Here is a 26,951-nt window from a genome sequence, read left to right on the forward strand (position 1 = left end):
TTGCACTAAAAGTCCCTTGACTTTATCACATGTAGTTTGGTACATTTCTGGTATAAGTGTACCTAAATAAAGACAAAAAAATTTTCTTGAGAAATTTCAGTTTTAGTACAGATTAGCGGTTAGGATTTTTTCTATAAATAACTAAGGTAGATGTGCTAATAGTTGACCACCCACCAGTGGTTGACCATTTCCAGTTTTAAATTAAAATATTAGATATGTAAATGAAGACAGAACAATTCTGACTGGTTCCAGATGTTTCTATGCTACCAATAAATGAACAGGAAACAAAATAACTTGACAGGAAAAAGATGCGTGTCTGCAGAGCCATCTTGAATTTCCTTACAGCACATGCTCACTTATAAGAGCCCTCATGCAATAAGCCAGGTAAGGATGCACCAGTAACATTTATCCATTACCATCTTATTTTATAATTGATGTATTTATGTATGTTTTTATTGAGTAATGAAGAAAAATGTACAAAGAATCATATAATGTTTGTGTCAAAACCATTTGTAGTGACCTTAACCTAAAAACCTAACTGGTCAATTAGTGGTTACAATAAAAGTACAGTTGACCACTGATTGACCATTTTGGTCAATTACTAGGTTTTTTGGTCCTTCACCAATATTTGATTATTTAAAGTTCATAGCTCCATAATATTTCATACTTGATCTTACCAACAAAAAATAACACCAGAAATTCTTTTCATTCTAATGATTGACCATGTGGTCAATTATTGGCTGTTTACTGGTCAACTAATGGCTATATACTTAATATTTTCATTTACATTAAAAAATAAATTTAAAAAAAATTTTGCTTTTACCGATGTTGTTAAATATAAAATTCATTAGTGTGTAGGCCTATTAGTATATAAATAAATATATAGTATAAAAGGCTATGAAATTTATTTTCTAGGCTGCATGTCCAGGATGTGTTCTTTACCTACATCATAATCCATAATAATCAATCATCTATTTCAGTATTAGCGATTAGGATGGATGTTCATTCCAGCATTTTAAATAACTGTGCTTACAAATCACAAATACTGAAAAAATTTTTTTTTTTTCCAGTTGGCGTTCCAATGACTGTCACTGAAAATGGCTGCAAAACAGGTAAAAAAATCTTTCTTTAAGTACTCTGAAGATGACTTAAGGGAAGCTCTTCAGTTTGTAAGGGATGGTGGCAAAATAAGGGAAGCTGAAAGAAAGTACAATGTACCTCACTCTACTTTAATAAACAAAATGAAAGACAAAGTTCCTGTTGCTAGGAGAATGGGGCCTCCTACAATTTTGACACCACAAGAGGGAAATATTTTATGTAGATGGATAATGGAAAATGCTAAGAAGGGTATTTATTTAAACAAAAGAGCACTAATAGAAACCGTTGAGGAAATTATAGCAAATGATAGCAGACAACGAACCTTTAAAAACCAAGTACCTGGTGAGAAATGGTTCAACCTATTCTTAAAGAGACATCCTGATATTTGTCAACGTCATGCAGAAAGCATAAATTTAGGAAGAGCACATGTGACAGAACAGAGTATTAGACAATGGCATAATGAGTTGTATGAATACTTGATGAACGAAAATGTGTTGGATATACTACAAATGCCAGAAAGAATTTATAATTGGGATGAGTCTGGTTTCTTGACCAATCCGAAAACTGGTCTGGTACTTGGGCCTAAAGGAATGAAGGACATGTATGAAGTGAAAAGTGGCCCCGACAAAGAATGCTTAACGGTTTTGATGACCCTTAGTGCAAATGGCAGTATTTTGCCCCCAATGATAATATATCCATATGAACGCATTCCTGCTGAAGTAGTGCGGGGTCTGAATCCAGAGTGGGTAGCTGGAAGATCAAAGTCAGGGTGGATGACTGGTCAAACATTTTATGGTTATGTGTGTAATACATTTCTTCCTTTCCTCAAAAGGAAAAATATAAAATTTCCTATTTGATGGTCACCGATCACACTTGACTTATAATGTGTCAAAATTTTGTAAAGATAATGGGATTTTACTCTTTGCATTGTTGCCAAATGCTACACACATTTTGCAACCAGCAGATGTGTCGGTTTTTAGGTCACTTAAAAATAACTGGAAACATGTTGTGTATAATTGGAAGAAAAACAACAATAACAGGGCACTGACAAGAGCTATGTTTGGCTCTTTATTAGAAACTGCTGTTAGCCAAGTTACAGAAGAAACTGTAAAAAATGGCTTCCGAAAATGTGGTATTTTTCCTTTTGATGCCAATGCTATTGACTATCAAAAATGTATGACACATGAAACAAGAGTTGTCGGAAGTGAAGGGAATACCATCCTAAAACCTACAGAGTTTAAAATTGAACATTTACTGTACTTTGAGTCGGTTATGAAACCTGAAAGAGCAGAAGAATTCAGAAAGAGTTTTTCTACTGGCTGGACTGGAGAAGATTCTGCCAAAGAGCTATTTGATGTATGGAAGAAATTGCGGTTGAGATGTGTTGGGTCAGAAGATTGCATAAATTCTGAAAACTCCAGCTTCAGAGATGTGTCTCTTGATGTCCAACCTACGACTTCCAAAGATTCTCGATTGGAAAATATTGGAGAAACCGAGGCTTTCACAAACTGCAACACATTTCTAGACCAGCCAAATGAGAACTTGGACACATCCGAGCCCAGTCAAAATGAGCAACGTACAACTCCAAAATGCCATTGTGTTATTAGTGACCATTCAGTGAGCCCCAGTTTTCTGGACCATGTCTTATGGCCTACTGAATCCCATCAAAAATCTACAAAACGAATAAAAAGAGAGAGGCTGCCACATGCAGCAACATCTCAGAAGTGGTTGTCATATTGGCAAGAGAAAGAAAAGCTAAAAGATGAACAAGAAGAAAAGAAAAAGAAAAGGGAAATGTTACGAAAACAAAAACAAGAATTGAAGGCAAAACCCAAAAATGCAACAAAAAAGAAGAAATCTAAAGTTTGCAAGGACAGTAGTTCTGAAACTGACGCAGAGGAATGGGTTGAAAGTGGGGAAAGTGAATACAACGAGACTAACACCGAAGAAGAGATGGAATACATAAGGCCTACTGCTGCAAGACGAGAACTACTTCCAATGACTGTTGACTTAAAAGACTACAGTAAGGGAGACTTTGTTTTGGTGTCTTTTCCAGGGAAAAAAGTTTCTCATAAATATGTATGTATTGTTCAAAACACTCTTTGTGGGGAAATCGAGGTTATGGCTTTGAATTCATGTGATGAGATTGGGACAGTATTCAAAGTAAATGAAAAAGATGTCAGTGTTGTAGAAAAAAAACAGATTCTAAAAAAACTTGAAATGCCTCAAATTATAACAGTGGGTGATCGTATTAAGTATAAATTTTCAAAGCCAATTGCCAACCTTTGTTAAGTGGTGTGTAAGCATGAGTGTAAAATCAACATTAAAACACTCATGTTCTTCCTGTTTGTAACTGTTCAAATATTTTAATGAACCTTCACACAACACTGTGCAAAGTGTGAGAGTCAATCTAAATAGTTTTTTACTAAGATCATGTATTTTTTTTTGTAATTCACAGGGCAATTACTAATTTTCTGTATTTATGTATGAAAAATATATATTGTAGGGAGATCTAAGTTACTTTAAAGTTTTTTTTATTATATTTTGTTGTCATATTATGTAAGTGTATTTATGTACTTGTTACATTACAGTTTTGATTATATAAGGCCATAAAATTGCAATGAAAACTAAAATGGTCAATTACTGGGTGGGAAATGGTCATTCTCTAGACATGCCTGGTCAACCACTGGGCAAAAACGACACGTAATATTTAAAGAGATGGAGGGAACTTATACCCAGGACTTTTGTTTATTGTAAATATTTCAGTAAATGCAGAAATAAATAAAGTATTTTTCAAGCACACAAGCAATTACCTAGGTGTTTTATTTTCTTTCCCAGAAAATGTGATGCAAAAAAATTCTCTTGTGTGGTCAATTATTGGGATGTGTACCCTAGTGGTCTGCGAGCCTAAGAATTTTACTTCGAGCCGAGCTCGAGCTTTTGTGGTACAGTTACACTTTTGGGAAATTATTTTTATCTTAAACTTAGTATAATTTTTGAATAAAGTATTAAAATGAAGTGGGCTTATTAATTTTGGGTAACTATATACAGAGTGTGTTTACATTTTGCACTGCTAGAAAAAAAAAACATGTTTTTCCATTGAATCTTACCTGTTTCCATTGGTTCATTAGTAACTGATATCATCCAACTAACATAACCAAGTATATGTTTGTGTAAACGTAACATATCTTTGGAAAAATTTCATCCTTGTCAATTTTTCAGGAGTCCTTACTGAGCTTCAACAAACTTAGCACCAAAAATCATGTCGTTTAAAAAGTACATTCACATTGTTTCAACATTTCCACTTTTCAGCACAATAATTCTGAGAGAGACTGTCATAGAGTATTAAATTCTGTTCATAAATCTATCATGCAGAAAAATAATTTGTTCTGCACGTTCAGGAGTTAAATTAGCTCTACGATTGGAGATTGTGTTTCCAGCAGAAGAGAAGCATCTCTTGCTGGCAACCTGTGTGGCTGGAATGCTTTAGTAAAATTGCTTAACCTCAAAATTAGTGTCATAAATATCTGTAACTGGCCATTAAAGTTTAATCAATTGAAAGTAATAAAAATAAAAGCATTTTACTTAATTCAATTTACACTTGCAAAAAAACATACACACAATAAACCTACATGGAAATTAAAGTCTTTTTCACTATCCTGAAGTCTGAAATATGATTACTCATGTCATCAAATGTATAGCTGTACTGAAGAAGCCGATTTTGCCAATATTTAGTTGAATCGGCATTTCTGCCGACTTCCGATACAGTACGCTTGTTAATTTTCGGCCGATATTACTGAAAAACGAAAGAGACTGCCATAACCTAAAAATCCACGAGTACCATTTTCACTTTTCGTAGTAACACTGCATGTGCATTCTTTCAGATCGCATTACTTCTTAGCAACATGTGCCAACCGTACATATCAAAGTTTAACATCCTTTTTTTTTCAACAATGTTCTTTAATTTAATATGTCATAAATAAATAATACATTACTATCACGGTAAATATACATCTCGGTTGTTACGGTAACTATAGTGCAAATATGGTAGCTATCATGCTTCTGTAGTAATTATGGTATTCTACAAAGAATCTTGTTCTTTTTATGGTAATTATCTTATAATAACTATTGGGTTTGTACTGTAGTTATGGTACATCATCCATATTTCTTCGTATGTTGTTGTTCATTTGTCTTTTCTTCATAGTTACGTGCGCCATTACTATTTGAGACAGGAAGTTTCAGGAAAATTTTTAACGGACTTTATATCACACATTTAATGGCGTAAATGATGAGACCTCAGGCAATTTAAACGCTTTATATGGAAAAACCTACCATGCGGGCCCTCGTAAGCGAGTTTTACTGTATTTTTTTTCCGTAAATAGTAAAAAACCAAATCCTTTGACGAATCCTATATCGGACCTGCCGAAGCTTCGAATCCCTAGGATTCGGCGGATATTGGATTTGGTGGCCTCATCCCTACTTGTAACGATTACTTTTCAAGTAATTTATACTTGTAATGAGTTACATTTAAAAAATGTAATTCGTACTTGTAATCGGAATACATAACATTAATTGTAATCAATACATTAAGGTAATCGATACTTTATATTTACTTGCCGTTACTTTTATTCTCGGAACGTATAATGAATACAATTAAGAACAAGAACATACATTTTTGTATTAGTAAAGTTTATAATTTTACGCTTGTGGTGCTACGATCGTATGCACGGTAAGCAAACTAGATAATGAATTTATTAATGATATGTATTAACATTTTTTTTTTACAACATTTACTGACATTAGCTACTGTATTTCCACGATTGTAATTGTTTTGTAAGGTCAATTCCAAAATTTAAAGAGTGTTACTTTTATTACAGGTAGCTACTTGAATGAAGTCTTTTGATGTTATTCAAGTAAGTTTGTCCTCAAATATTATTCATTTAATCATTACATGAAATCATTTTTTTAACAAAACACATAGATATGTATGTATATTAATGTAACAGTGTGTACAAAAATTGAATCGTAAGTCAGTTTTAAATTGGTAGCGGAAAGTAATTGTAATTGTAATTTTACTGATTACTTCTATGTAAAGTAATTTTTACTTGTAATTATTTACATTGTCACCACAGTAATTGTAATTGAGCCCAATTACTTTTTTTCGAGTACTTTTAACAACACTGACTATAACACAATTAAGATCATTGGTTTCAGAAATCTTTGCCACCTGCTGTTGCGGAACTCATCCAGCGATGGAAGAAGGGGCCAACCAGAGAAGCCTATTCTCCAGAGCTTAAGACGTTTGCTCTGACACTAAATTTCTACTCTCCTAAGGTGTACAATTATGTTAGGAAGATGTTCATGAAGTTTTTGCCACATCCTGTTACACTTCAGAAGTGGTATTCAACTGTCGATGGAAAGCCAGGCTTCAGTACTGAGGCTTGTACAGCATTGAAACTGAAGACAGCAGAAAATGTTACTTGTGGTAAACCTACATTATGTTCTTTGATGTTAGATGAAATGGCCATACGTAAACATATAGAATTTGGTCGTCAGAGTTTCATTGGATATACTGACTTCGGTACAGGGTTGGATGTTGATTCCCTACCTGAAGCAAGGGAAGCATTGGTGTTCATGACTGTTGCTCTAAATGGTAGCTGGAATATCCCAGTAGGGTATTTCTTGATTCCTGGTCTGCTTGTATACTAGTCTACTTCAGCATTTTAAAAATATAAATAATAAAAAAAATTGCAATAGAGTTAAAAAAAATAGCAGAAAAACTGTTTTTCTATTCCTTCAAAGATGTTGAAGACTTTATAAAAATAAAAAATAATAGTAAAGTTTTTATAGGGTAATTTCAAACCCAATTGTAATTTATGTTATTACTATCTTTATTGCATACTAATTATGTGTTATATGTTCTGTTTCACTTTTAATTATACTTTCAGTAGTTTCATATGTTGTAATTAATAACTATATATATATATATATATATATATTCTATATGTACTTGACATGTATCATAACCCAGAAATGTGGTCAAAGGATATGAAATAAATAAATAAATAAAAATAAATAAAATAAAATGGTATGGAACATGCAAATCTTGCAAGACAATGCTTAAAGATTCTTTTTGATTGTGGCATAGTTGTAGCATCATTGACATTTGATGGTGCTGCATCAAATTTACTTATGGCTGAACATCTTGGAGCCAAGTTTTTAGTACCTGATATGAAAACTTGGATCACAGATCCTCATACAGGTAAGCCTATATACCTGTTTCTTGTCCCATGTCACATGTTGAAACTTGTCAGGAACTGTTTGGCCAGCAAGGGTAGTTTAGTGGATGAGAATGGAATTATTCTATGGAGGTTTATTGAGGAATTAGAAAAACTTCAAAGAACTCAAGGTTTACATGCGGCAACAAAATTGGGAAAACGCCACATAAATTGGTCTAGCGAAAAGATGAAAGTGAAGTTAGATGCACAAACATTCAGCCAGTGTTTTACTGATGCTTTAAAGTTCTGTAGCCAAGATTTACAGTTGGTTGAATTTGAAGGATCTGAGTCTACCTTCAGATTTATAGAAGTTTTCAATAATTTATTTGATATTTTGAACAGTCGAAACTTGCTGGCAAAGGGTTACAAAGAACCTCTCTCTAAACAAAACATTGACAAAGTGAAGGAATTCTTGGTTGTCGCAAAGAATTACATATTGACATTATGTGATCATCAGGTGGGAAACCAATGCATTTGAGCAACAGAAAGACAGGTTTCATTGGATTCCTCTTATGTATTGAAAGTTTATTGGGTTTGTATGATTATGTGGTCAAAACAGACTTGATGAAATTTCTGTTAACATACAAAGTAAGCCAGGACCATCTGGAATTATTTTTCAGTGCAGTAAGGAGTCATGGGGGCCATAACAACAATCCAACTGCGAAACAGTTTCAAGCAGCTTTCAAGCGCCTGCTAGTGCACATACAAATAACATCACCACCACATCTTCCAACTGCCAAGATATTGATTCTACCACTATTTTGAATGCAAGCAGTGGGAAAAGGAATATTAGTGATCCCTTCCTCAACATACACTGTAGTGTTCCTGTTTCTGTGGAAAGTGTTGAACATGACCACAGCTACAATACACCAGCGAGTTCTACCAGACTGAGTGAATATGTAGATGATGTAGTGGGGTACATTGCTGGCTTTGCTGTCAGGAAGTTGAAGAAAGAGATTAATTTTGACAATTGTTGTAGTCCACTAGTTGCAGAGGAAACGAGTTTAAAGCTTCTGAACAGGAAGAATAATGGTGGATTGGCGAGACCTGCTGAAGATGTAAAGTTATGCCGTTTGGCTGAAAAGTATTGTAGGATTGAGCTCTCAAATTAGGCTTTGCATAAAGTTTGTTTGAACACTGTTTTGTGTAAAATAATGAGAGGCCTCGATCTATCTCTGTTCCCTGTGCTAGATGAACATATACTGTATCAGTAACCCTTACATAACCATAAGATACAACTTTTAAAGTCCATACTTACCAGATACATGAAAATTAGATTGTATCACACAGGAAAACAATATTCAGAATACCTGCACCAGGAGAGAGGAGTGTGTGCACCAAGTTAGTGCTGTTTAAAAATCAGTAAACCTGTGTGCGTAAGTATTTATTTGGTGCATATTCAGAATCATTTTTGTTAATGAAAGTAATGCATCAAGGGATGCAGTGGTAATTTTAATTATGTGAAACCCCGAAGTCATGCATTTCGTAACACTAACACTAAATAGTTAATGCTACTGAGAAATGCTTTGAACATTCACAAAACATTTTCCGTGCAATATATGGTTTTAGATTGAGTACCTATACAGCCCAGATCTCAGTGTCATACTATAACCTAACAAAATTTTTTAGAGACATTTGATAATAGTACAATTAGTTAATTAATATTCTTTAATTTTAGCAACTTTTTTGTATATTTCATCACAGCTCAACATGCCGAACGAGACGCTATTGTAAAATGATTGTAATTTTAAAACTTAATTATGCCAACACTGAGAACATTTTAGGTTTTCAAGTTTCTAATTATTCTATAATTGAACAAAACATGCAATATAATAGTGTTAAAGTAATTAAAAAAAAAAAAAAACACATTCGAAAAAAATTATGCTGTGAGAAGGACGAACACTAACACTTTGCATTATCCTCCAAAATACACAGTACATCAGTAAAATTATATAAATAAACCTCAGGAATATTTGAAGGACCTTTATTGACGTGCAAGTCATTTAATTATCACCATATCTTACAGCAAATACATGCATATGTATTCTAATTAATTCGGAACCATGTTTCGTATCACAAATTGCCATTACGCTGCAAACAATAACAAACCCGAGTAGCTCACAATCAGCTGTTTAATGTTGACCTCAAGGTGGTTGTGTGGAGCGCATAGATGAAGCAGGGTCTATGATATATATATGTCGTTGATAGCTACCACATTTGCACTAGTTACCGTAACAACTGAGATGTATATTTACCGTGATGGTAATGTAATTATTGTGTAATTATTTATGACATATTAAAATTTAAGAACATTATTGAAAAAAAAAAAGGATGTTAAATTTTGTTTGTCTCGTGTTTGTGCCAGTAATTTTACTGTAGGTTTAAAAAAAAAAAAAAAAAAAAAGATTACGAAGCAGCTTATCAGCAAAGGAGCCGGAAACTCATATTTTGATGCACCACTGTCGTCAGAAAAAGAGATTGATCGTTACCTGAGCACACCACTCTGCTCACTCAAGCATTCATGTGCAGAGTACTGGAGTTCTTGCAGGATCAGTTTATTCAGAGCAAATATTTTCTCAAGCAGGGTTGATTGTAACTGACCACAGATCATCTCTGCTGCCAGATCATGTGAATCAGTTGATTTTTCTGAAGTGTAATCTCAAGCACTCCTAAATACAGTTACTTTTCAGGGGCAAAATCAGAATTTGTTAATATGTAAATAAAATAAACACAATTTATTAAAAAATGTCTAGCATATTACAATTTAACATACATTTTACTTAAAATTTTAACTCTTTGTAAGAAAACAAATAGAAATTGAGAGTATCGGTTTTGGTATCGGCAGTGGTATCGGAATCAGTGGTGTTATCGGAGTATCGGAAATTGAGGTATCGGAACAGCCCTAAAATAAAGGGCTATGTATTGTGTGTTTTTATATTTCGCCCAGTGTTTAGTCTTAAGTCACAGGAAGGACGGTGCAGCGCCACACTACTGACGAATAATCTTTAGACAAAAATTAATTAAGTATACTGTTATGAAATCAGATGAAAGTCTCAGAAATTGTTGTTTAATTATTACTAATTTTTAAAAGGGTAAACTATGTCAGTAATTAGATTAATTATAAGTTAACAAGCTAACGGGAACTCGAGTGTTGGAAGAAGCCATGACACCCTGTTGACCAGGCAGTTTTGTTCTTCCGCCGCCCGGAGTGGGACGCTCCCGCACCTCGTCTACATCATTGTTTGGTAATATCTGATCCGTTAGCATCCATTTTGCATATATTATTCTAAATCGCTTTCTCTCTGTTTTCGAGGCCTACTCCGGGTGGTAGACTGTTTCAAGAAGAATTTAAGCTCCTCGAGCATTTTAAATTTAACTTCGTTTCATTTGTTTGGTCAGGCCACGTGGTGACGTGGCCCACCTCCTAAACCGATTGTTTGCTGTTGGCTTTTTATCCACTTGGTATGAACAATGTAGTGATGAGGAATGTTTAATAAATATCAGGTGTGAATCTCGAGTGTATATTATTTCGGTCACGTGTGCCCCGGTGTAGTCGCCTGGCGTGTGGGACGCCTAGAGCCCACCTAGGTAAAGATTAGGGCATTACACGAGTGTACCAGCGTGCCCGCCGCTGAGAGCGGGTGTTAGGGGCCAACTAGGCATTATTAGAGTTGTGTGTCTCGTCGCACTTGGGTGACATCATGGCCCGAGAAAGGAGTCTCGCCGGGTCCACGTGCCCACAAATCACGTGGTGGCGCCCAAACTCAGTATCCGCCACCTTAGACAACCCTGTGAGATAGCATAATATTACCACATTGAAAATGAAACCAGTGGTCACACGAGTCGCACAAGATGCCATTTCTTACTATTCTCCTACACTTGAAGCATTTATCGTCGTATTCCACCTTGATTTTATTGCCCGCACTTCTATCATGAACATCACACGGCACCATACTCTGCAATGCTTTAATTAAACTACGTACCGTAGTTACAAGATATATTTTTTTAAATATAATATGTCAACAATGTTATTTTGTTAGCTATGAAAAATTCCTACTAAGATTCTAGGATAAACGAACAATGAATATAATGTTTTTAAGAATAGACTAATATTTCATATGTACTTACGTGTAACCGCGTGTCCATTCAAAATTGTCGAGAAGGCTCCAGGCAGTGTAACCTATAATGTTGCACTTGTCAATGTAAATTGCTTTCAGCACCTCACTCAGGTAACTCTGCAAAAATAAACACTAAACTTAAAAGAACAAAGCATACTCCTTGGACCAGCAAGATAAAAAAAATTTCACTTTTACATGGCACATTGCGAGAATCATAATATTGAAGAACAAGTTTCGTAATGATGACACCATCAATTCAAAAGTCTCTGAAAAACCAGAAAAAGTTAACATATTGTAAGCCATAACTACAGGAATAATTGAAAAATATGCCCAATTTGTAAGGGATTGAACTATTTGATGGCTTTCAAATATTTCTCAGGGTAAAAATCCAAGCACCTTTTCTTATAAATTGTTTATGGTTTTCACAGGCCACTAAATTTGATTATTTATAGTGATTTTTTCTTGTTAGGATTGTCTAATAGAAATTAGTACAGCAAAAGACTTTTTCTTGGTACTAAAATTAAGGAGTCATTTTACATATGACGTTTTAGTGCATTAAGATAAGAGATGTTTTGTAATGTTGAAAAAAATAGTACCCTGCTTTATCGCATAATCATCGCATGTACATAATCGTCGCACCGATATTTTAGGGTGTCAAAATTTGGATATAAAAACCTCTCGCGTAAATGTCGCATGATGTTTTTGGTCCCGCTATTATATTCCCAGCGCTTTGCGTAGGTATTTTTTCCGTATTTAACCTATTTTAAAGTAGAAATCTAATATTTATTCGGACGTTACCACTTATTTATTTATTTAATGGAAATACGAAGTTGTCTGATGTATAAATTTTCTTTTAAAAACGTTTTTAAACGTTATAACCTTTATCTGTTTGTCTGCGTCACCGCGGTGTACCGCTTAAAAAACTTCTGTCTCGGGAGAAAAAAAGTGGTGCATTTTTCGTGCGAATTCATGTAAACTCGGCAAATGTCGGGATTAGCTTTCTCCCTCTGTCTCTCTCTTGCTCTCTTTCTAACCGCTTCGCGCAGAGCACGTGGTGCTGGACTTTCAAACTTTAGCTTTAGAATGACGAACGAATAGAGTTAACAATTAAACTCTAACTTTACCCTTTGCAGACGTGATAATATTTGCAGAAGAGGCTTTTGAAATTATGTATATGGCAATTACAAATTCATTTTAGAGCTAGCTTTTATGAACACTCACAATAATATCTTCAATAATTAGGCCTGTGCGAATACCAGTTTTTCAATGCGAAGCGAAGTGCGAAGCGAATATGTACTTACTATTCGTGCGAAGCCAAATCGAATAGTAAATATTTTTTTCTGTTGTAATTTTAAATACTGAATTTTGTTACTTTAAAAATTTTTTAACTGCACATATGTAGTTAAACAAGTGAAAACAAAATGCAAGTTGCATATTGGTAGGTAATTTTATTAAAAATAGTAATAGATTCAATATACTGACTATTCACAAATCCACATATTGCTACTGAAAGTAAAGGCAATCCTGTATTGATTTTGCTTATAAAAATTACTGAATAGAAATTACAGATTCTTAAGCAACATTGAGTATAAGAATAATATAAGAAGCCAACATAATCCTCTAAAAAAATTTTTCACTTCCAAACTAAACAATACAACTGAAAATTTCAACATACTAATTTCTCACTGCAATTATTTATAGTGAAACACATGTACCTAACCTCATTACTTTTTGTATATTAGGAATAAAATTTAAGTAGCATAAATAAATAACACTCAAATGGGACAATAATAAATTAACTTGTATCCTTGCAGTTGCAATTTAACAATTAAAAAAAAATACATTACATATTAAAAATTATAGCCATACATTACTCTGCTAATACTAGTTTTACATTGCCAAAATACACACGAGTATATTTTTAAAGGACATTACACAGTTTTCTTATGCTTCAAATTAGCATGTAAAAATACTAGCTGTTCCACATGTTCGGGCAAGAGACTTTCCCTATGGCTGCTGACCACATTTCCTGCAGAAGAAAAAAGTCTCTCTGACGATACCTGAGTTGCAGGAATACCCAGGTATTTAACAGCAATCTGTGCTAGGTGAGGATATGTGTTTCTGCCTTCAATTTTCCACCAGTGAAGGGAATCATCACCTCTGTTAAGACGTGGTTCTTTGAGGTATCTTCTCACTTCCTCCGATTCATCCATGTCGACTTGATTAGGAATAGAATCTAGGACACACCACAAACTTGATGCTGGACTCTGAGAGGATGTAGGTACATCTTGAGGTAACTTATTTTCTTTTGGCAATAGTCTGAGTGCAGAAATCAGTGTAGCCTGTGCTTCTGTATCAGAAATTAACACACCCTTGAACTTTGGATCTATTAACATTGAAATGCGATTCACTGACTCCATAATAAAATTTTGGAATCTGGATTTCAAAAATTTTATTAACGCTCTTGCAAATGTTACTCCATCTTTCTTCTGGCGAATATGCAGCTCAAGGTTAGCCAACAAGCAGTGCAAAATTGGGATTACCATTGATGATGTAGCATATTTTTCCCCACTCATTTCATCAGTGGCCTCTGAAAGTGGTTTTAAAATCTCAACAATACCTTCTGCTTGCTTCCACTCTGACACAGAGAGCATTTCTGTACTGTTTGAATTTGCATCTTCGGCCACTATAGCAGGTCTTATCTGAATCAGCCGCTTCAGCATAGCAAACTCAGAATTCCAACAGTGTCCACATTTTGGATAACCTCCAGTTTTTGTATGTTCATCTGTTCTTGAAGTTTGTGCAGTCGTTTCCTTGCAGAACTACTGTGTCGGTAATGACCAACAATAGCTCTTGCTTTGGAAAGGAGTGTTTGTGTACCTGCACATTCTTTCTTTGCATCTTCAATGGCTAATTGAAGCGAATGGGCAAAACAATTTCGGGCATTTTCATGAAATAGTGAAGAACATGCTAATTTATAGTTTGCAGCATTGTCAGTGATGCAAAAAATGGGTGTAGTGGCATTTTCAACAGAAATACCCCAGTCACATAAAACTGATTTAATTGCTGTAGCAATGTTGACACTTGTGTGAGATTCCTGAACTACAATATTGCTCATGGCAAATGAAACCAGGGAAAAATCGGGCCTGAGGTAGTGGCACGTCAGACTGATGTAACTGTCATTGGAACGAGAAGTCCAGCCATCTGATGTTAATGATATGGCTGACAGTGATGGAAGGTCTGCTACAAGCATTGACTGAAGTGCCTGTTTAGTTTCTTCATAGAGGGCCGGGACATAGTGTTCGGAAAATGTGGTCCGAGAAGGTACTTGGTAAGTTGGTGCTACGTGCCGGTTGGCCATCAGTTCTTTGAAACCTTGACCTTCTACGAAATCGTATGGCAACAACTCTGTTGCCAACATTTTTGTAATTTGTTTCGTAATGGACTGAGCTCTGGGGTCACTTGGTGGCATTTTTGTGTATTTCATTAATACTTGTGAAATGGTCGGCTGCTGCAAGCTTGTTTTAGTAGCTTGTTCGGGATTTGGTTTTAATGTTGAGGTCTCTTTCTTATCTTGCATCATGCGATGGTATAATGCTGCATGTTTAGCCTGCAAGTGATTTTGCAATGTAGTGGTTGTACCTGGAACCGAACCACAACATAAAGGTACTTATATGTGTGGTGTGTGTATTAAAAAATAAATAATATATAGAGAAATTATTTTCTATATATTTTGTTAATATGGTAGATAACATGGTAGTTAACATGGTAGATAGTTAAACTTTAAGACGTTAAGAATAAATATGGACTTGTATAATTCGCTGCCATTTTCACTAAGCATATAAAATAATACTCAAATTGAAATTAAAACAAAGAATGTTGTAATGTTATTCCAATATTGATTTAAAAATGCACTTCACCATTAACAGCCTAGTCTGGATAGTCCATCGAGTCTCAAACCTTCACCCAGCTTCCCCATAAAGACTCAGCTTGTTTTATTTAAATACAGGCCTACACGTCCCTTTTCCTAACCTCTAAATCCATTCAAATTGTAAGTCAATAAATTTCCCATACATTATTTCTCCTTTTGAAATAATTGTATAAAGGCATTGGTTTGTAACTCCAGTCCACCTCGGCGAATTATATCCTATGTACACGCGTTTCAATTTCTCCAGACATTGTTTACAATAGGTTGGAGTAACTAAAACGGGACATTTAGGTTACAGTAATTAAAACTGTATATTTCCGTCAAGTTTGAATTAATAAACTTTAGGTTTGGACAGGTAGCACAATTTTTATTTCAAACAAATTTAGCATCGCAAAGTAATTTACCTCGTAGCGTTTTTAGTTTCACATTACAGGAGATGCACTTCGCAACGTCGTCATTCCCTTTCGTGAAATAATGCCATACTTCACTCTTTCTTCTTTTGGGCGTATTTTCTGAGTTTAAATCAGACATAATCTCCGGTCCGCTATTACCAGTATCTTTTCGTGGTTTTTAAAAACTTAACAAGCGCAGACCTCTCCCACGTTCTCAAAAACAAAAGCAAGTGCGAGCAAGTGTTCTGTTATTTACCGTTCAAAGGAACGAAGAAACGATTGTGTCAAGAAGCAATATCGATTGTTACAAAGTAAGGATCGATTGTTGACTCGCGCACGCTATTAGTCGGTACGTAGTGGTTCGGCTACGAATTATTCTAAACATGCGAATATTTAAAATGTATTCGAATTGAAGCGAATATTAAATTATGATTCGAATCGATTCACATTTGCGAAGCTTCGCACAGGCCTATCAATAATGCACATTTATAGAGATTATCGTGGGAAAAATTACTGTTGGCCTTGTGTATATTTAATTTATGTCTACATAATTTCTTTATTTTTGAAAAGAAAATTGTTTCGCACTTTGATGGGCCAACGAGAATTAAGTTGTTATCATACAGTATGTTCAGTATTCGACTAGATAGTTATGAATGATAAAAATATTTATTTCAGCCATTAGATTTATAAGTTGCATTACATTGTTAAACCTTTATCATCATGCTTACCAGAACGAAAATTGGAAGAACTGGGGGCTGGCAGCAACATGATTGAAGTTTTTTTTAGGTGTTATCATACTGCAGCAATTTTCATAACATTTTATAAAACAAAAATTTTACACCTAATTATTCTCATGAATTGTGTACACACATTGAAAAAAATCCCCCCCCCCCCTTCTTTCTTTTTTTTATATATAAATATTATTTACATAAAGAAACACAAAATTCTTTTAAATTACATATTACTTGTCTATTTCTTCTATATGTAACTATTATCAACTACAAAAAAAAATCTTGTACAATATTAGGTACTCTTCTACTTAAGTAGCAAATTGACAGCAATATTTTGTTGTTCACTAGAACTTGGCCTTGCTATTGTTGATGTTTTCTTGCTATAGAAAATAGCTTCATTTGAGGTTCTAATTTTGCGGTTTTTGATGCTGGAGCTGACTGGTGTCGTAATGTTGACTTTATTTTACGAGCCTGAATATTGTTGGTAGTATCAGATTAAGCTAATTGTCTATTATTTCAAAATTCTCTTCAGATTCTGCTTTTTCTAGAATGTGCATAAATGTTTTCAGCATTTGATCTCTCCTCTCCTCTTTATTTAGATGCTTCTCGGTTGATTTTTTCAATTCTTTGATGATAACATCCTGATTATCCACTCATTGAGGTTCTACAATTACAAGGTCATTGAGATGGTTATCAGTTGCATCATTAAGCGATGTGTTACATTCAATGCATTTGAGATCACAATGGCAGTTTAGTTCCACCTGCATTATATCATAGATTTTGCTGCTGTTTTGGGATGATATTTTCCACACTCCCTGTTTGTACATAACATTATCCGAGGGCAGTGTTAGTGAAGTGCAGTGTCTTTGCCGAATTACTGAGAGTTTTGACGTAACTTTTCCTCTGTATGAAGTACATAATTATCTTTCAAAAAGTTTGTATTTTACGAAGCGCATTATGGTGTGGATTGCAATGTCAAGCCTCTTCGGTTTCTTCCCCTTCAAATATATGAGCTTGATGATCCCATGCATTCTTTCTATGTGCATGTTCATGTTTAAACCAGCATGAAGGCGACAGCAATAGGCTCAGCTTTCACACGTGACTTATACTCATGTTCAAAGAACAGTCCAAATTTTTCCATATCTGGATCTTCCTTTAGCCGTTTTATTGCTTCTTCCAGCATTTTTGAAAATGCTCTTTTATCCCTCTCTTCCATTAGCGTTTTCGGAATTTTGTAGGCTTCTGTCTGCTTTTCCTGCCCTTTAATCTTTGAGAGAATTTTCCTCCACGCTCTGTCCACATGCCATGTACAAAATAAGTGAAAATTTGGGGTAGGAATTATTTTTATCCATGCATTGTAAAATGTTGGCGCCATATCTGAAATGAACACTTTGCAATGAATTGATTGTCCTACAGACTCTCAAATTGTAGTAACAAATTATTCCGTCACTTGAACATCTACCCTACTCCAAAACATCAAAGCACATGGAAAGCCCTCACAAAGATTGTCCAACACAAGTAAAGTAGTAAGTTCAAATCCATAAAGATAGGTCATGTGTCCCATCCATACATATGCAGTTGGTGCAAAAGTTTTTTAGGATATCTTTCTGTGCATCATTCATAATGATAAGTATAAAATCTTGATTAAAACTGAGGATGTGTTTCCAGTGTTACAGACTGAGGTTTGTAGAACTGTATAACACCACCTGTTTCCTGCATTTCACTGATCCAGGATTCCACACTTATACAATCATTACTGTGTCTTATAGTTTCTAATAATATGCTATATTGTGCAGGTCTTTACGTGTAAGAAGTTCAGTATGTTGATCATCATCATTAGACTGAATAATGAATAGAATCCAGAATGTCACGAAATGGGATTTTCAGTGTGACTTTAGGAGCAATATCATTCCACTCCCCTCTAGACAGTCTTAAATGACCAAGTTCTCCCTGATGACCTACAGAATGAAATTTCACTCTTCCTGATGTGTTATATGTTACATCCAAATTCACAAGACAGTGCCAATTTATTTTATTTGTCCCTAATATTGTACAGTGCCACATTGCTTTAATAAAGCCATCGGGATGACACCTGTATATCATTCTGGTTTCTTCACTTGTTTTTCTATTATACAATAAAATTCTGTTAAGATGTTTTTCAAGGGACTGGATGCTAAAAACTTCTTAACAGGGAAAACTTCTTACAGGGGAAATACATTGGTTAAAATTCAGTCTCTATATAAAAACCAAATTTACTCAAATAACACACTGTATTAACTATAAAATTAGACTCGCCTATTATCATCAACGTACTTGGAAAACTATACAATTACATCAATAAACTGAATTAAATGTAATAAGGACAATAAAAAACTTATTAAAACACTAGCAAAAAAATTAATGCTTTGATTATTTTAACACATTTTCCGACTGACGCATTACAAAATTGTAAGGCTCCCACAAACTCTTGCTCACACTATTAGGAACATATATATAACTTCAGTTTGTCCAAGTGGTCAAGCGCTTCAGAGTATGTTGGCACAGGAGTGGAATCACTCTCATCGCTGATCACATCTTCAGCTAAACCCTTGAGCTGTTCACATAGCTCTTCAATGGTTTGCGGCTCGCATGGTAGAACTGAATTGTCAACCGAGACGTAGTCGTCAAAAGTGCATGAAAAATTAAGCTGTTCTTGAAGACTTTTCCAATTTGCATCTGCAGTTGGTTCGCTATTCTCAACTGATTCTCCAGGGAAAATATCATTTGCTTTTTTGAAACAATTTTTAATGGTGGCCGATTCCAGCATTTCCCACGAAGCGGCAAGAAAATGCATGGCGTCCAGGATGTTTATTTTATAGCCACTGGTTTTGGTACTTTTCATGTGTGTTATTAGTCGCAACACAAGACGTTTGCGAAAATGCTGTTTCAAAATTTTAATAACGCCTTGATCCATGGGTTGCAGCCTAGATGTTGAATTTGGTGGGAAAAATTCAATCTGGATGTTTTTAAGGTTCAGTATTTCCTTCGGATGAGAAGGGCAATGATCCATGAAGAGTAGATTCTTCCGATTTCTACACCCCATCTTTGCATCCAGTACTCTTATAATCTTCAAATATGCTGCCCGTCATCCATGCAGACTTGTTATTAGCATACTTGCAAAGTAATTTTTTAACGTTGTTAAAACACCGTGGTTTCTTTGATTTTCCAACAACCAGCAGCAGCAACTTTTCAGTTCCATCCATGTTTGCACCCAACAACACAGTAACCATTTCCTTACTTTGTTTACCTCCGTGGCATGTTTCACCTTTTAAAACAAAGGTTTCGTCTAGGAGCATGTTGAAAAACAGCCCACATTCATCAACATTAAAAACATTTTTTGGTTCAAAGTCCTTTAAAATTGCAGGCAACTTTGTATGAATCCAAGTCTCGACAGTATCGTCACACACTTGCAGACTCCATACTGACAGGTCTGTAGACTATTCCCACTCTGTTTTTGAATCTGTCGAGCCAGCCATTTGAAGGTTGAAAATCAACACCAAGGTAATGTGCGATTTGTACAGCTTTTTCTCTCAAAATTGGGCCGTTTGTCGGGATTCCAAGTGCCCTCTGATCCTTAAACCAAGTCAAGAGTAAACTTTCAACTTCTTCGTATTTACCAACCTTCACTTTCTTGCATTTTAATGAAACACTAGCAGCCTAAAGTTCATCCCGTTTCATCATAATTCCGTTCAATGTAGACGGCAGCATCCCGAGTTTATTTGCCATACTCACTCTTGGTGTCGAAGGATTCGCATCAACTTCCGATATAATTTTCAGCTTTTCTTCAACAGATAATGCCTTTCGTTTAATAGGTCCTCCACTATTTGAAAATGCCATTACGCACTGTTTTTCACAACACTAAACGTTTATTATGATTAATAACCACAAAATTACAACTAAAAGTTCGCCTAAAATCACACTTAACCTAAAACCCCTTTATTGCAGGTTATCAATTAGTACTGTTACTGAGCATGATATAAAGTGCGTGCACTGCTTGCAAAATAACTAGACGTTGAAAGATCAACGAATAATGGCTGGTGGTAATACTGGTAATGTGGTTTGCTGTATATTAAGCCGGAGATACAATAGCCTGTCGCCTCTGTCCGTCACATTTTCATCCGTCAACACCACGAATCTAGGCAAGCGATTCAGAACAAGGTACCTCGTCCGTCCGTCAAAACATTTTTCGAAATCAGTGCAGCCAACAAATGCGAACTTTAATGGTCTAACGTCATAGGAAATGTCCATATAAGCTAAATATTTTTGGTGATCCTGTTTACATTTGAAAATCGTACAGAAACTCGTGTTCCCGTACATAATGGATCAGCAAATCTTCAGAAAAATTAGAAGTTATTACAATTCAACAAGTTTTTCAAGCCGCAATGCATATAATGTTAACCCAACTGTGAACAGTTGAACTAACAAAAACAAACTCCACTGACTTGTATTCGGATAACAATTGACTGGCGCGACCAACCATAGATATAATTTCATCCGTTCGTCCGTCAAAAGTATAAGTTTGCCAAGCATTTGATGGATTTTCAAGCTCTCTTATTTGCTGCAGGTCACGTGATTGACGGACGGATGACGGACGGATGGAGGCGACGGGCCATTGTAACTCCGGCTTTAGTCACGTGTTAGAAAATGGTGTGTAGATGGAACAGCGGCTCATTCAAGCAGATGATTGGTCGCAAAATACACTTGTAAAAGCGTGTGGCGTGTGGGGCAGGTTTTGACGGTCTTAAGCTTTGACGGTCTTAAGCTGCTCAAATTAACTCATTGTTTGTAAATAAATACGTAAATAATACATACATAAAAAATTGTTCAAATGCTTAAAGTTAATGTTATTATTTTATATTTTTTCTACAAATGCGGAACGTTATATGCGGGAAGCATATATAAACACAAACGTTATGAAAGGGAAAAATTAACATAGGGATATATGGAAGTGATGAAGGGAATAATTTTTTGAACTTAATAAATGGGAAAACGTGTTACGCGGGAACATCTTAAGCGAGTTTTACTGTATTTGTTCTTACAAACAAATTCACAGAGTTGTTCGTTTTCAATTCCTTTCTTCCACTTGCGAAATTCATTTTCATTAGGGAACTCGATTTCCTCATTACTAATGTCATGTTCGGCTATGTAATGTAAAATATTGTTGTTTTAAATTTATTTTCCCCACAGAGAGAACACCGAATCACAAATGCCACATTGTTTTGTGTCGATCGGTTCAGCAGGTTCATATCGCTCACTAGCGCAGACTTTGTTGTAGTTTCTGCACTGCAAACATCACAAGATACTTTAAAATTGTTGTTTTTTGTTCGTGTGTGACGTTTCAGGCTTCGATAGCCTTACTACACAAATTACAGCTGTACTTGTCCATGGTTACATACAGTGGTATATTTATATCAGAACTCACTTCTAACTTTATAATAAAGTTTCGTACCACAGTCTAATTAAAACAGAAATACTTTCTGAAATTGCGATAGGCATTGTTTCAGTGACAGATCAACTAACATTCTTTTATATGCTTTTGATTCCTCAATTTATAATAATTAGGGATGGGACGATTCAAAAATTTTCGATTCCGATACCCGATTATCGATTCCTTAAAAAATCCTTCGATTCTTGATACTCGATACTCACCTAGTTAACTTAATATTAAATAATTAAAATTCTATTTGCAACATTTTTTTTTTCAGCTTTCAATACATATATGATGTAGCATACATCATAAATTCATATTTATCAAATTTGAGTACACAACTAAGTTATTAACATTAACTCATATAAATGTTTACATCATTAGAAGTTAATGGCTCATGTCAAAGGGGTCAAACTAATCTAAAACTTGTTTTGTAATACGGAATAAAATATAAAAAAAATTTTTAAGCTTTCCTTGAGCAGTATAAATTATTTTCGTTCATACAACTTGCCTAACTTAGAGAAGGGTACAAATTAACTAAAAAATTTGTGAAATGAAACAGTAACAAAATTAAGCAACAACTAGACAACTAGCAAATGAAAGTGTTGTACTTGATTGTGGTATTTCGGTGTTAAGTTACATTTAAGAAATACAAATTCATTCGTTGTTATTTCGGCGTTGTAGTAACGACCCAACAAAATCTATAAAACACTGACCAACTAATCATCATCGTCACACCATTCGAAAATGAATGTTTGTTTACATTTTTCCGCTTTTTGGCGCGATTTAAAATGCTTGTGCTGCCCCGTACGACTGGGTGACGAAGTAGAATGGTTCGCCCGATAATCTGCTTGATACTACGACGCTGTTCCAACTATATGCCAGCGCCCCCGGCTGACGTGGTATGGCCACTCACGTAAGGCTGTTCCAAACACCGTTCGCCCAATCATCTGCTTGCTTTTGTATTTATCCGATGTCGCTGTTCCAAGCTGACGTCAGTGCCCCGAGCGGTGTGCGTGGACTTTAAAACTTCGCCTGTTTGTTTTATCTATCCTAACATTATGCCGGAAAGGAAAATAAACGCCATAGTTTTGCGTATTTTTAGAGTATATTTTTGGGTTTAACATTATAACGTGAGCGTGTGTAAGCTTTTGTTTGCTTTAGTGTATTTATGATTAATGTTCAGTGACGGCCATATTGCGGTGTTTGTTTACCAGGACAAGTCTTTTACACAGTATTTATATTTCCCGTAAAAACATTGCGATTTCGCGTTTTAAAACTAAATTTCGTGGAAAAACGCTATGTTGTGGCGATTTCGCGTAAAAACTGTATTTTACGGTGATTTCGCGTTTATCGTCGTTTAATCGATTTCGCGAAAAGAACAAGCCCCTTCTATACGCAGTGATAATTATTTTATAAATAATTTTTGTACTTTGACTTGTGTATAACATCGACCCAAGTTTTAGATATTGTTTATTTGGGGAAATATGACTGTTATATATGCGTCTAGTCAGTCATAACCCCACTCAGAGTCGTTAAATAATTGTATCACAGATTTGCAATGTTGTGAAGTGATTTTTTTTGCTACATGCGGGAATCAAATTTTATCATAGATTCTCGATTCTCGATTATTTAAGTAGAATCGGTAGGTATCTATGAAATTGGGAATCGGTTTTCCCATCCCTAATAATAATGCATAAAACTAGAAAATTAACAACCTTGTGACTAGCCAAACAATAAGTTTTTATTAATCACACGGAAATAAACAGGTTGGTTAGAAAAGTCTAAAAGTAAAATTAAAATCTCTTAAAATAAAATGTAGGATGATCTAACAAAACATATGTTACATAAAACTTAAAACAAAAGAAAAACACATTTAAAAATGAATTTCTTTCAGTTAGCCCATTTTGCAGGGCAAAATCGTAACAAGCACAAAAACAGGACTCAAATGTATGAGAGGAACGTCTTATATCTCGGGAGCACAAAAGAATAAAATACTGTTTAAAACGTATTTTTTTACCTCTCTAACTTTCTGATGCATGTGATAGCAACAGGCGAAAACACAAGACTGAAATGTATGAGGCATGTCTGCCGCACGATATTCTTTTGTCAGTGTGGCACCACAATCGTAGTGGAGTATCTGCCACAGCAATACTATTTGCGCTAGCGCTTGCACCCCTTTTGTGCTCCAGGGACACAGTCTTATAAAAATGTAGCCAACGCTAGTTGGCATCATTCATGTTTGGTTATGTTGCTTCCCGTATAGAGCGTGCACATGTATTCAAATATTGATATTGATATCTCGCCGATTGCATGCAACGCGCACTCTCTGTCAAGTGCCGAGTTAACTACATATGATGGCCCGCACTCTTTCGTGGTAAATGTGTACTACGACGATAGTTATGTGTTAGTTCAGGCTCGCATTCGGGTCACAGATTTTGTTTTCGTAGTTAAAGTTGAAGAAATGTTTTTTTTGCATGACTTATTAATTAAAATTGTTTGGCGTGCTTTTGTATACTCAACTTTTTAAATAAAAGTACTTTTCATGAATGGGTTTTGTCTTTATGAATAACTTAACCCAACAAAAAAAAAATTTTCTCGCATAAACGTCGCACCCCTATTTTTCAAACTTGATTTTAGTATAAAATGTGGGACAATTATGTGATAAAACATGGTAACTTCTAAGACTATACATTCTTACTTGCTAAATAGGTTATATGTACTTATGTTAAACATACTCTATTGAGTAATATGTTATTTATACATGTTTTTTTTTATGTACAGTAATTGTAAATTATAATTATTACTAATTAATTTGCTAAAAGTTCAGAACATTTATTTGAGGAATCAATGAAGAGCCCTGGGTCCGTTATGTTTTTAATGTGCAACACAACTGTGCGCCCATCCTGGTCTAGCCTGTTCTCTCTGCAGGTAGGATGAGAACAGCCCAGTTCCGTGTGTACAGGCGCGGATCCAACAGCAGCTCTGGGGAGAGGTGGGGTGGGTGCTGGTATATCACACAGCAAATAAATACTTTGTAAAGTAATATACCTTACTTCATTCTCATATAAGAATGTGTTTTTAAACTTTTGTAAATAAGATTTTATGCTACTTTGGTTTTAGTTTTTGTAACTATTAATAAATTGAAGAAAATAGTTATATTTTTGGGAGGACGGGTGAATCTCCCTTTAACTCTTTGAATCCACCCCTGGTGTGCAAGCATGCATTGTGTTTCTGGAATGGATTAAATCCAGTACTTTGTGGTAGTTGATGCGGCCTACGTCGTCCAGCTGGCCTTGGTCAGAGAAGCCGTTCTCCGTGATGATGAGCTTAGGGTTACCGTACTCCTTCGCGATCCAGTTGAGCAGCTTCCGCATTCCCCACGGCACCACCTATAGGAAGCCAGGCGTGCATTGTACACAGATGCCTTCAACTAATTTCTACAGTTCCACAAATTATTAATAATGATGGATCAAATCCCAATTTTCTCAAATTTGAATCCCAGAGAGTACATTTAATATAGCCCTCGAATCCAAATCTAGGTTTCAAGGGTCAAAAATAAAATAATCTACAATAAATGAAAAATATTAACTATGGCGTTGAAACATTCTAACCTTTAAATGTCCAAAATCTATAAATATTATAATTTTATTTAATTACGCATTAAAGACCTTTCACTGTAAGTAAATCTCAACGTATAAACAGTTCCTGCATCAGTTGTGGTAAATTGCCAACTACCAACTAAAGCCAAATCAAAATTTTCCTTGCAAAGAATTTGTTTAAAATAACAGTTTTTACAACTTCCTAATTCTTACATAGGAGGTTTTTCATCCCTAGTGACTTCACAGTGTACTGATATGCTCAGTCACCTCATCAAGCCATGATTTAGTAATATATTTGGGCAATCAACTTGCTAGGCCTAAAGCAATCTCTATGTACTTAAGAATGTGTGGTTCTCACATAAGTTTATAGACACCTATAAAAACTTTAATTATTTTCAACTTAAAACAGTTTTTTGTGTGACTCGGAAAAGTCCGAACTAATAAAGCTATGTAATACATATGACCAATTTTTCCAAACATGGTAGCCTTGATGAATAATATAAAGTATATAATAGTAATTTGTAACATAAGGCATTAGAAAAGCCACATGTCAATAAATCGTGCTGTTCAAGAGTATACTGTTAGTGGAACAAACGGTAAACAGCTGTCTCTTCTTTATTTTTCGCCCTTCCTCTCTTTCTTTTCAAACGCAGTGGAAATGCTTGTGCTCGCTGACACGCTGCAGCACAAGCACCAACTGTAGGCCGCACCACGCGCTTCTCCCTACTTCCTCTCACACATTTACATCGCATTCACAACATTACTCCCACCAAATTACGTATAACAAGAGTTAAGATGTTACACTCAAAAATTAAGGACAATCACAATTTACATATGATTTTGAAAAACCACCCCATTCTTCATTCCCACTTCTTAAAAAATAATTTTGTTACATCTTGATGAAATTTTGCACACTTGAGAAAAATTACTGTCTACATTTGATAAAAAAAAAAAAAAAACTACACCTATTCTCCATTCACCAGTAGTTTACATGTCTGAAGTAAAACATTAAATTTTGTATTCTAATTACTATCCGTAAAAAAAAAAGATGGTTCTTTACTTTGCATAAAGCCCAGGAAATACCAGGTACTTCAGCTTATAAGTATATATAAATGTACATCCAATGTACTGCAAAATATATTTTCTGTTACAAAAGTTATGAAACCATTTTGAGGATTTCTGCTAACTATTACTTTCAAAATAGTTTAGTGTATCTACATCAAAAAGACGTACAACTTCTAACGCACGTAAATAAGTATTCTTACCACAGTAAGCTCTGCAACCATTCCCCTCAAGTCTTCTGTAGCTGGCATTTCTTAGCCATTAATAACTGAATT

At 35.0% G+C, this 26,951-nt stretch overlaps 1 protein-coding gene across 2 annotated transcripts in view; it reads right to left on the reverse strand.

Annotated features, from left to right (window-relative positions):
• LOC134531122 (myrosinase 1-like) overlaps positions 1–26,951 on the reverse strand; it is a 213,356-nt gene that overhangs the window by 46,300 nt on the left and 140,105 nt on the right. For both annotated transcript variants that reach the window (XR_010074940.1, XM_063366692.1), the window contains exons 9-10: positions 25,270–25,404; positions 11,505–11,611 (exon numbers count right to left, since the gene is read on the reverse strand). Coding sequence is in view for 1 of the 2 variants with exons in the window: in XM_063366692.1 (XP_063222762.1) it covers positions 11,505–11,611; positions 25,270–25,404 (242 nt within the window). In the remaining variant the exon portion in view is untranslated. The remainder of the gene's footprint in view (positions 1–11,504; positions 11,612–25,269; positions 25,405–26,951) is intronic.

Source organism: Bacillus rossius, chromosome 3 (genome assembly GCF_032445375.1).
Source record: "Bacillus rossius redtenbacheri isolate Brsri chromosome 3, Brsri_v3, whole genome shotgun sequence".
In the NCBI taxonomy this organism is placed as follows: domain Eukaryota; kingdom Metazoa; phylum Arthropoda; class Insecta; order Phasmatodea; family Bacillidae; genus Bacillus; species Bacillus rossius.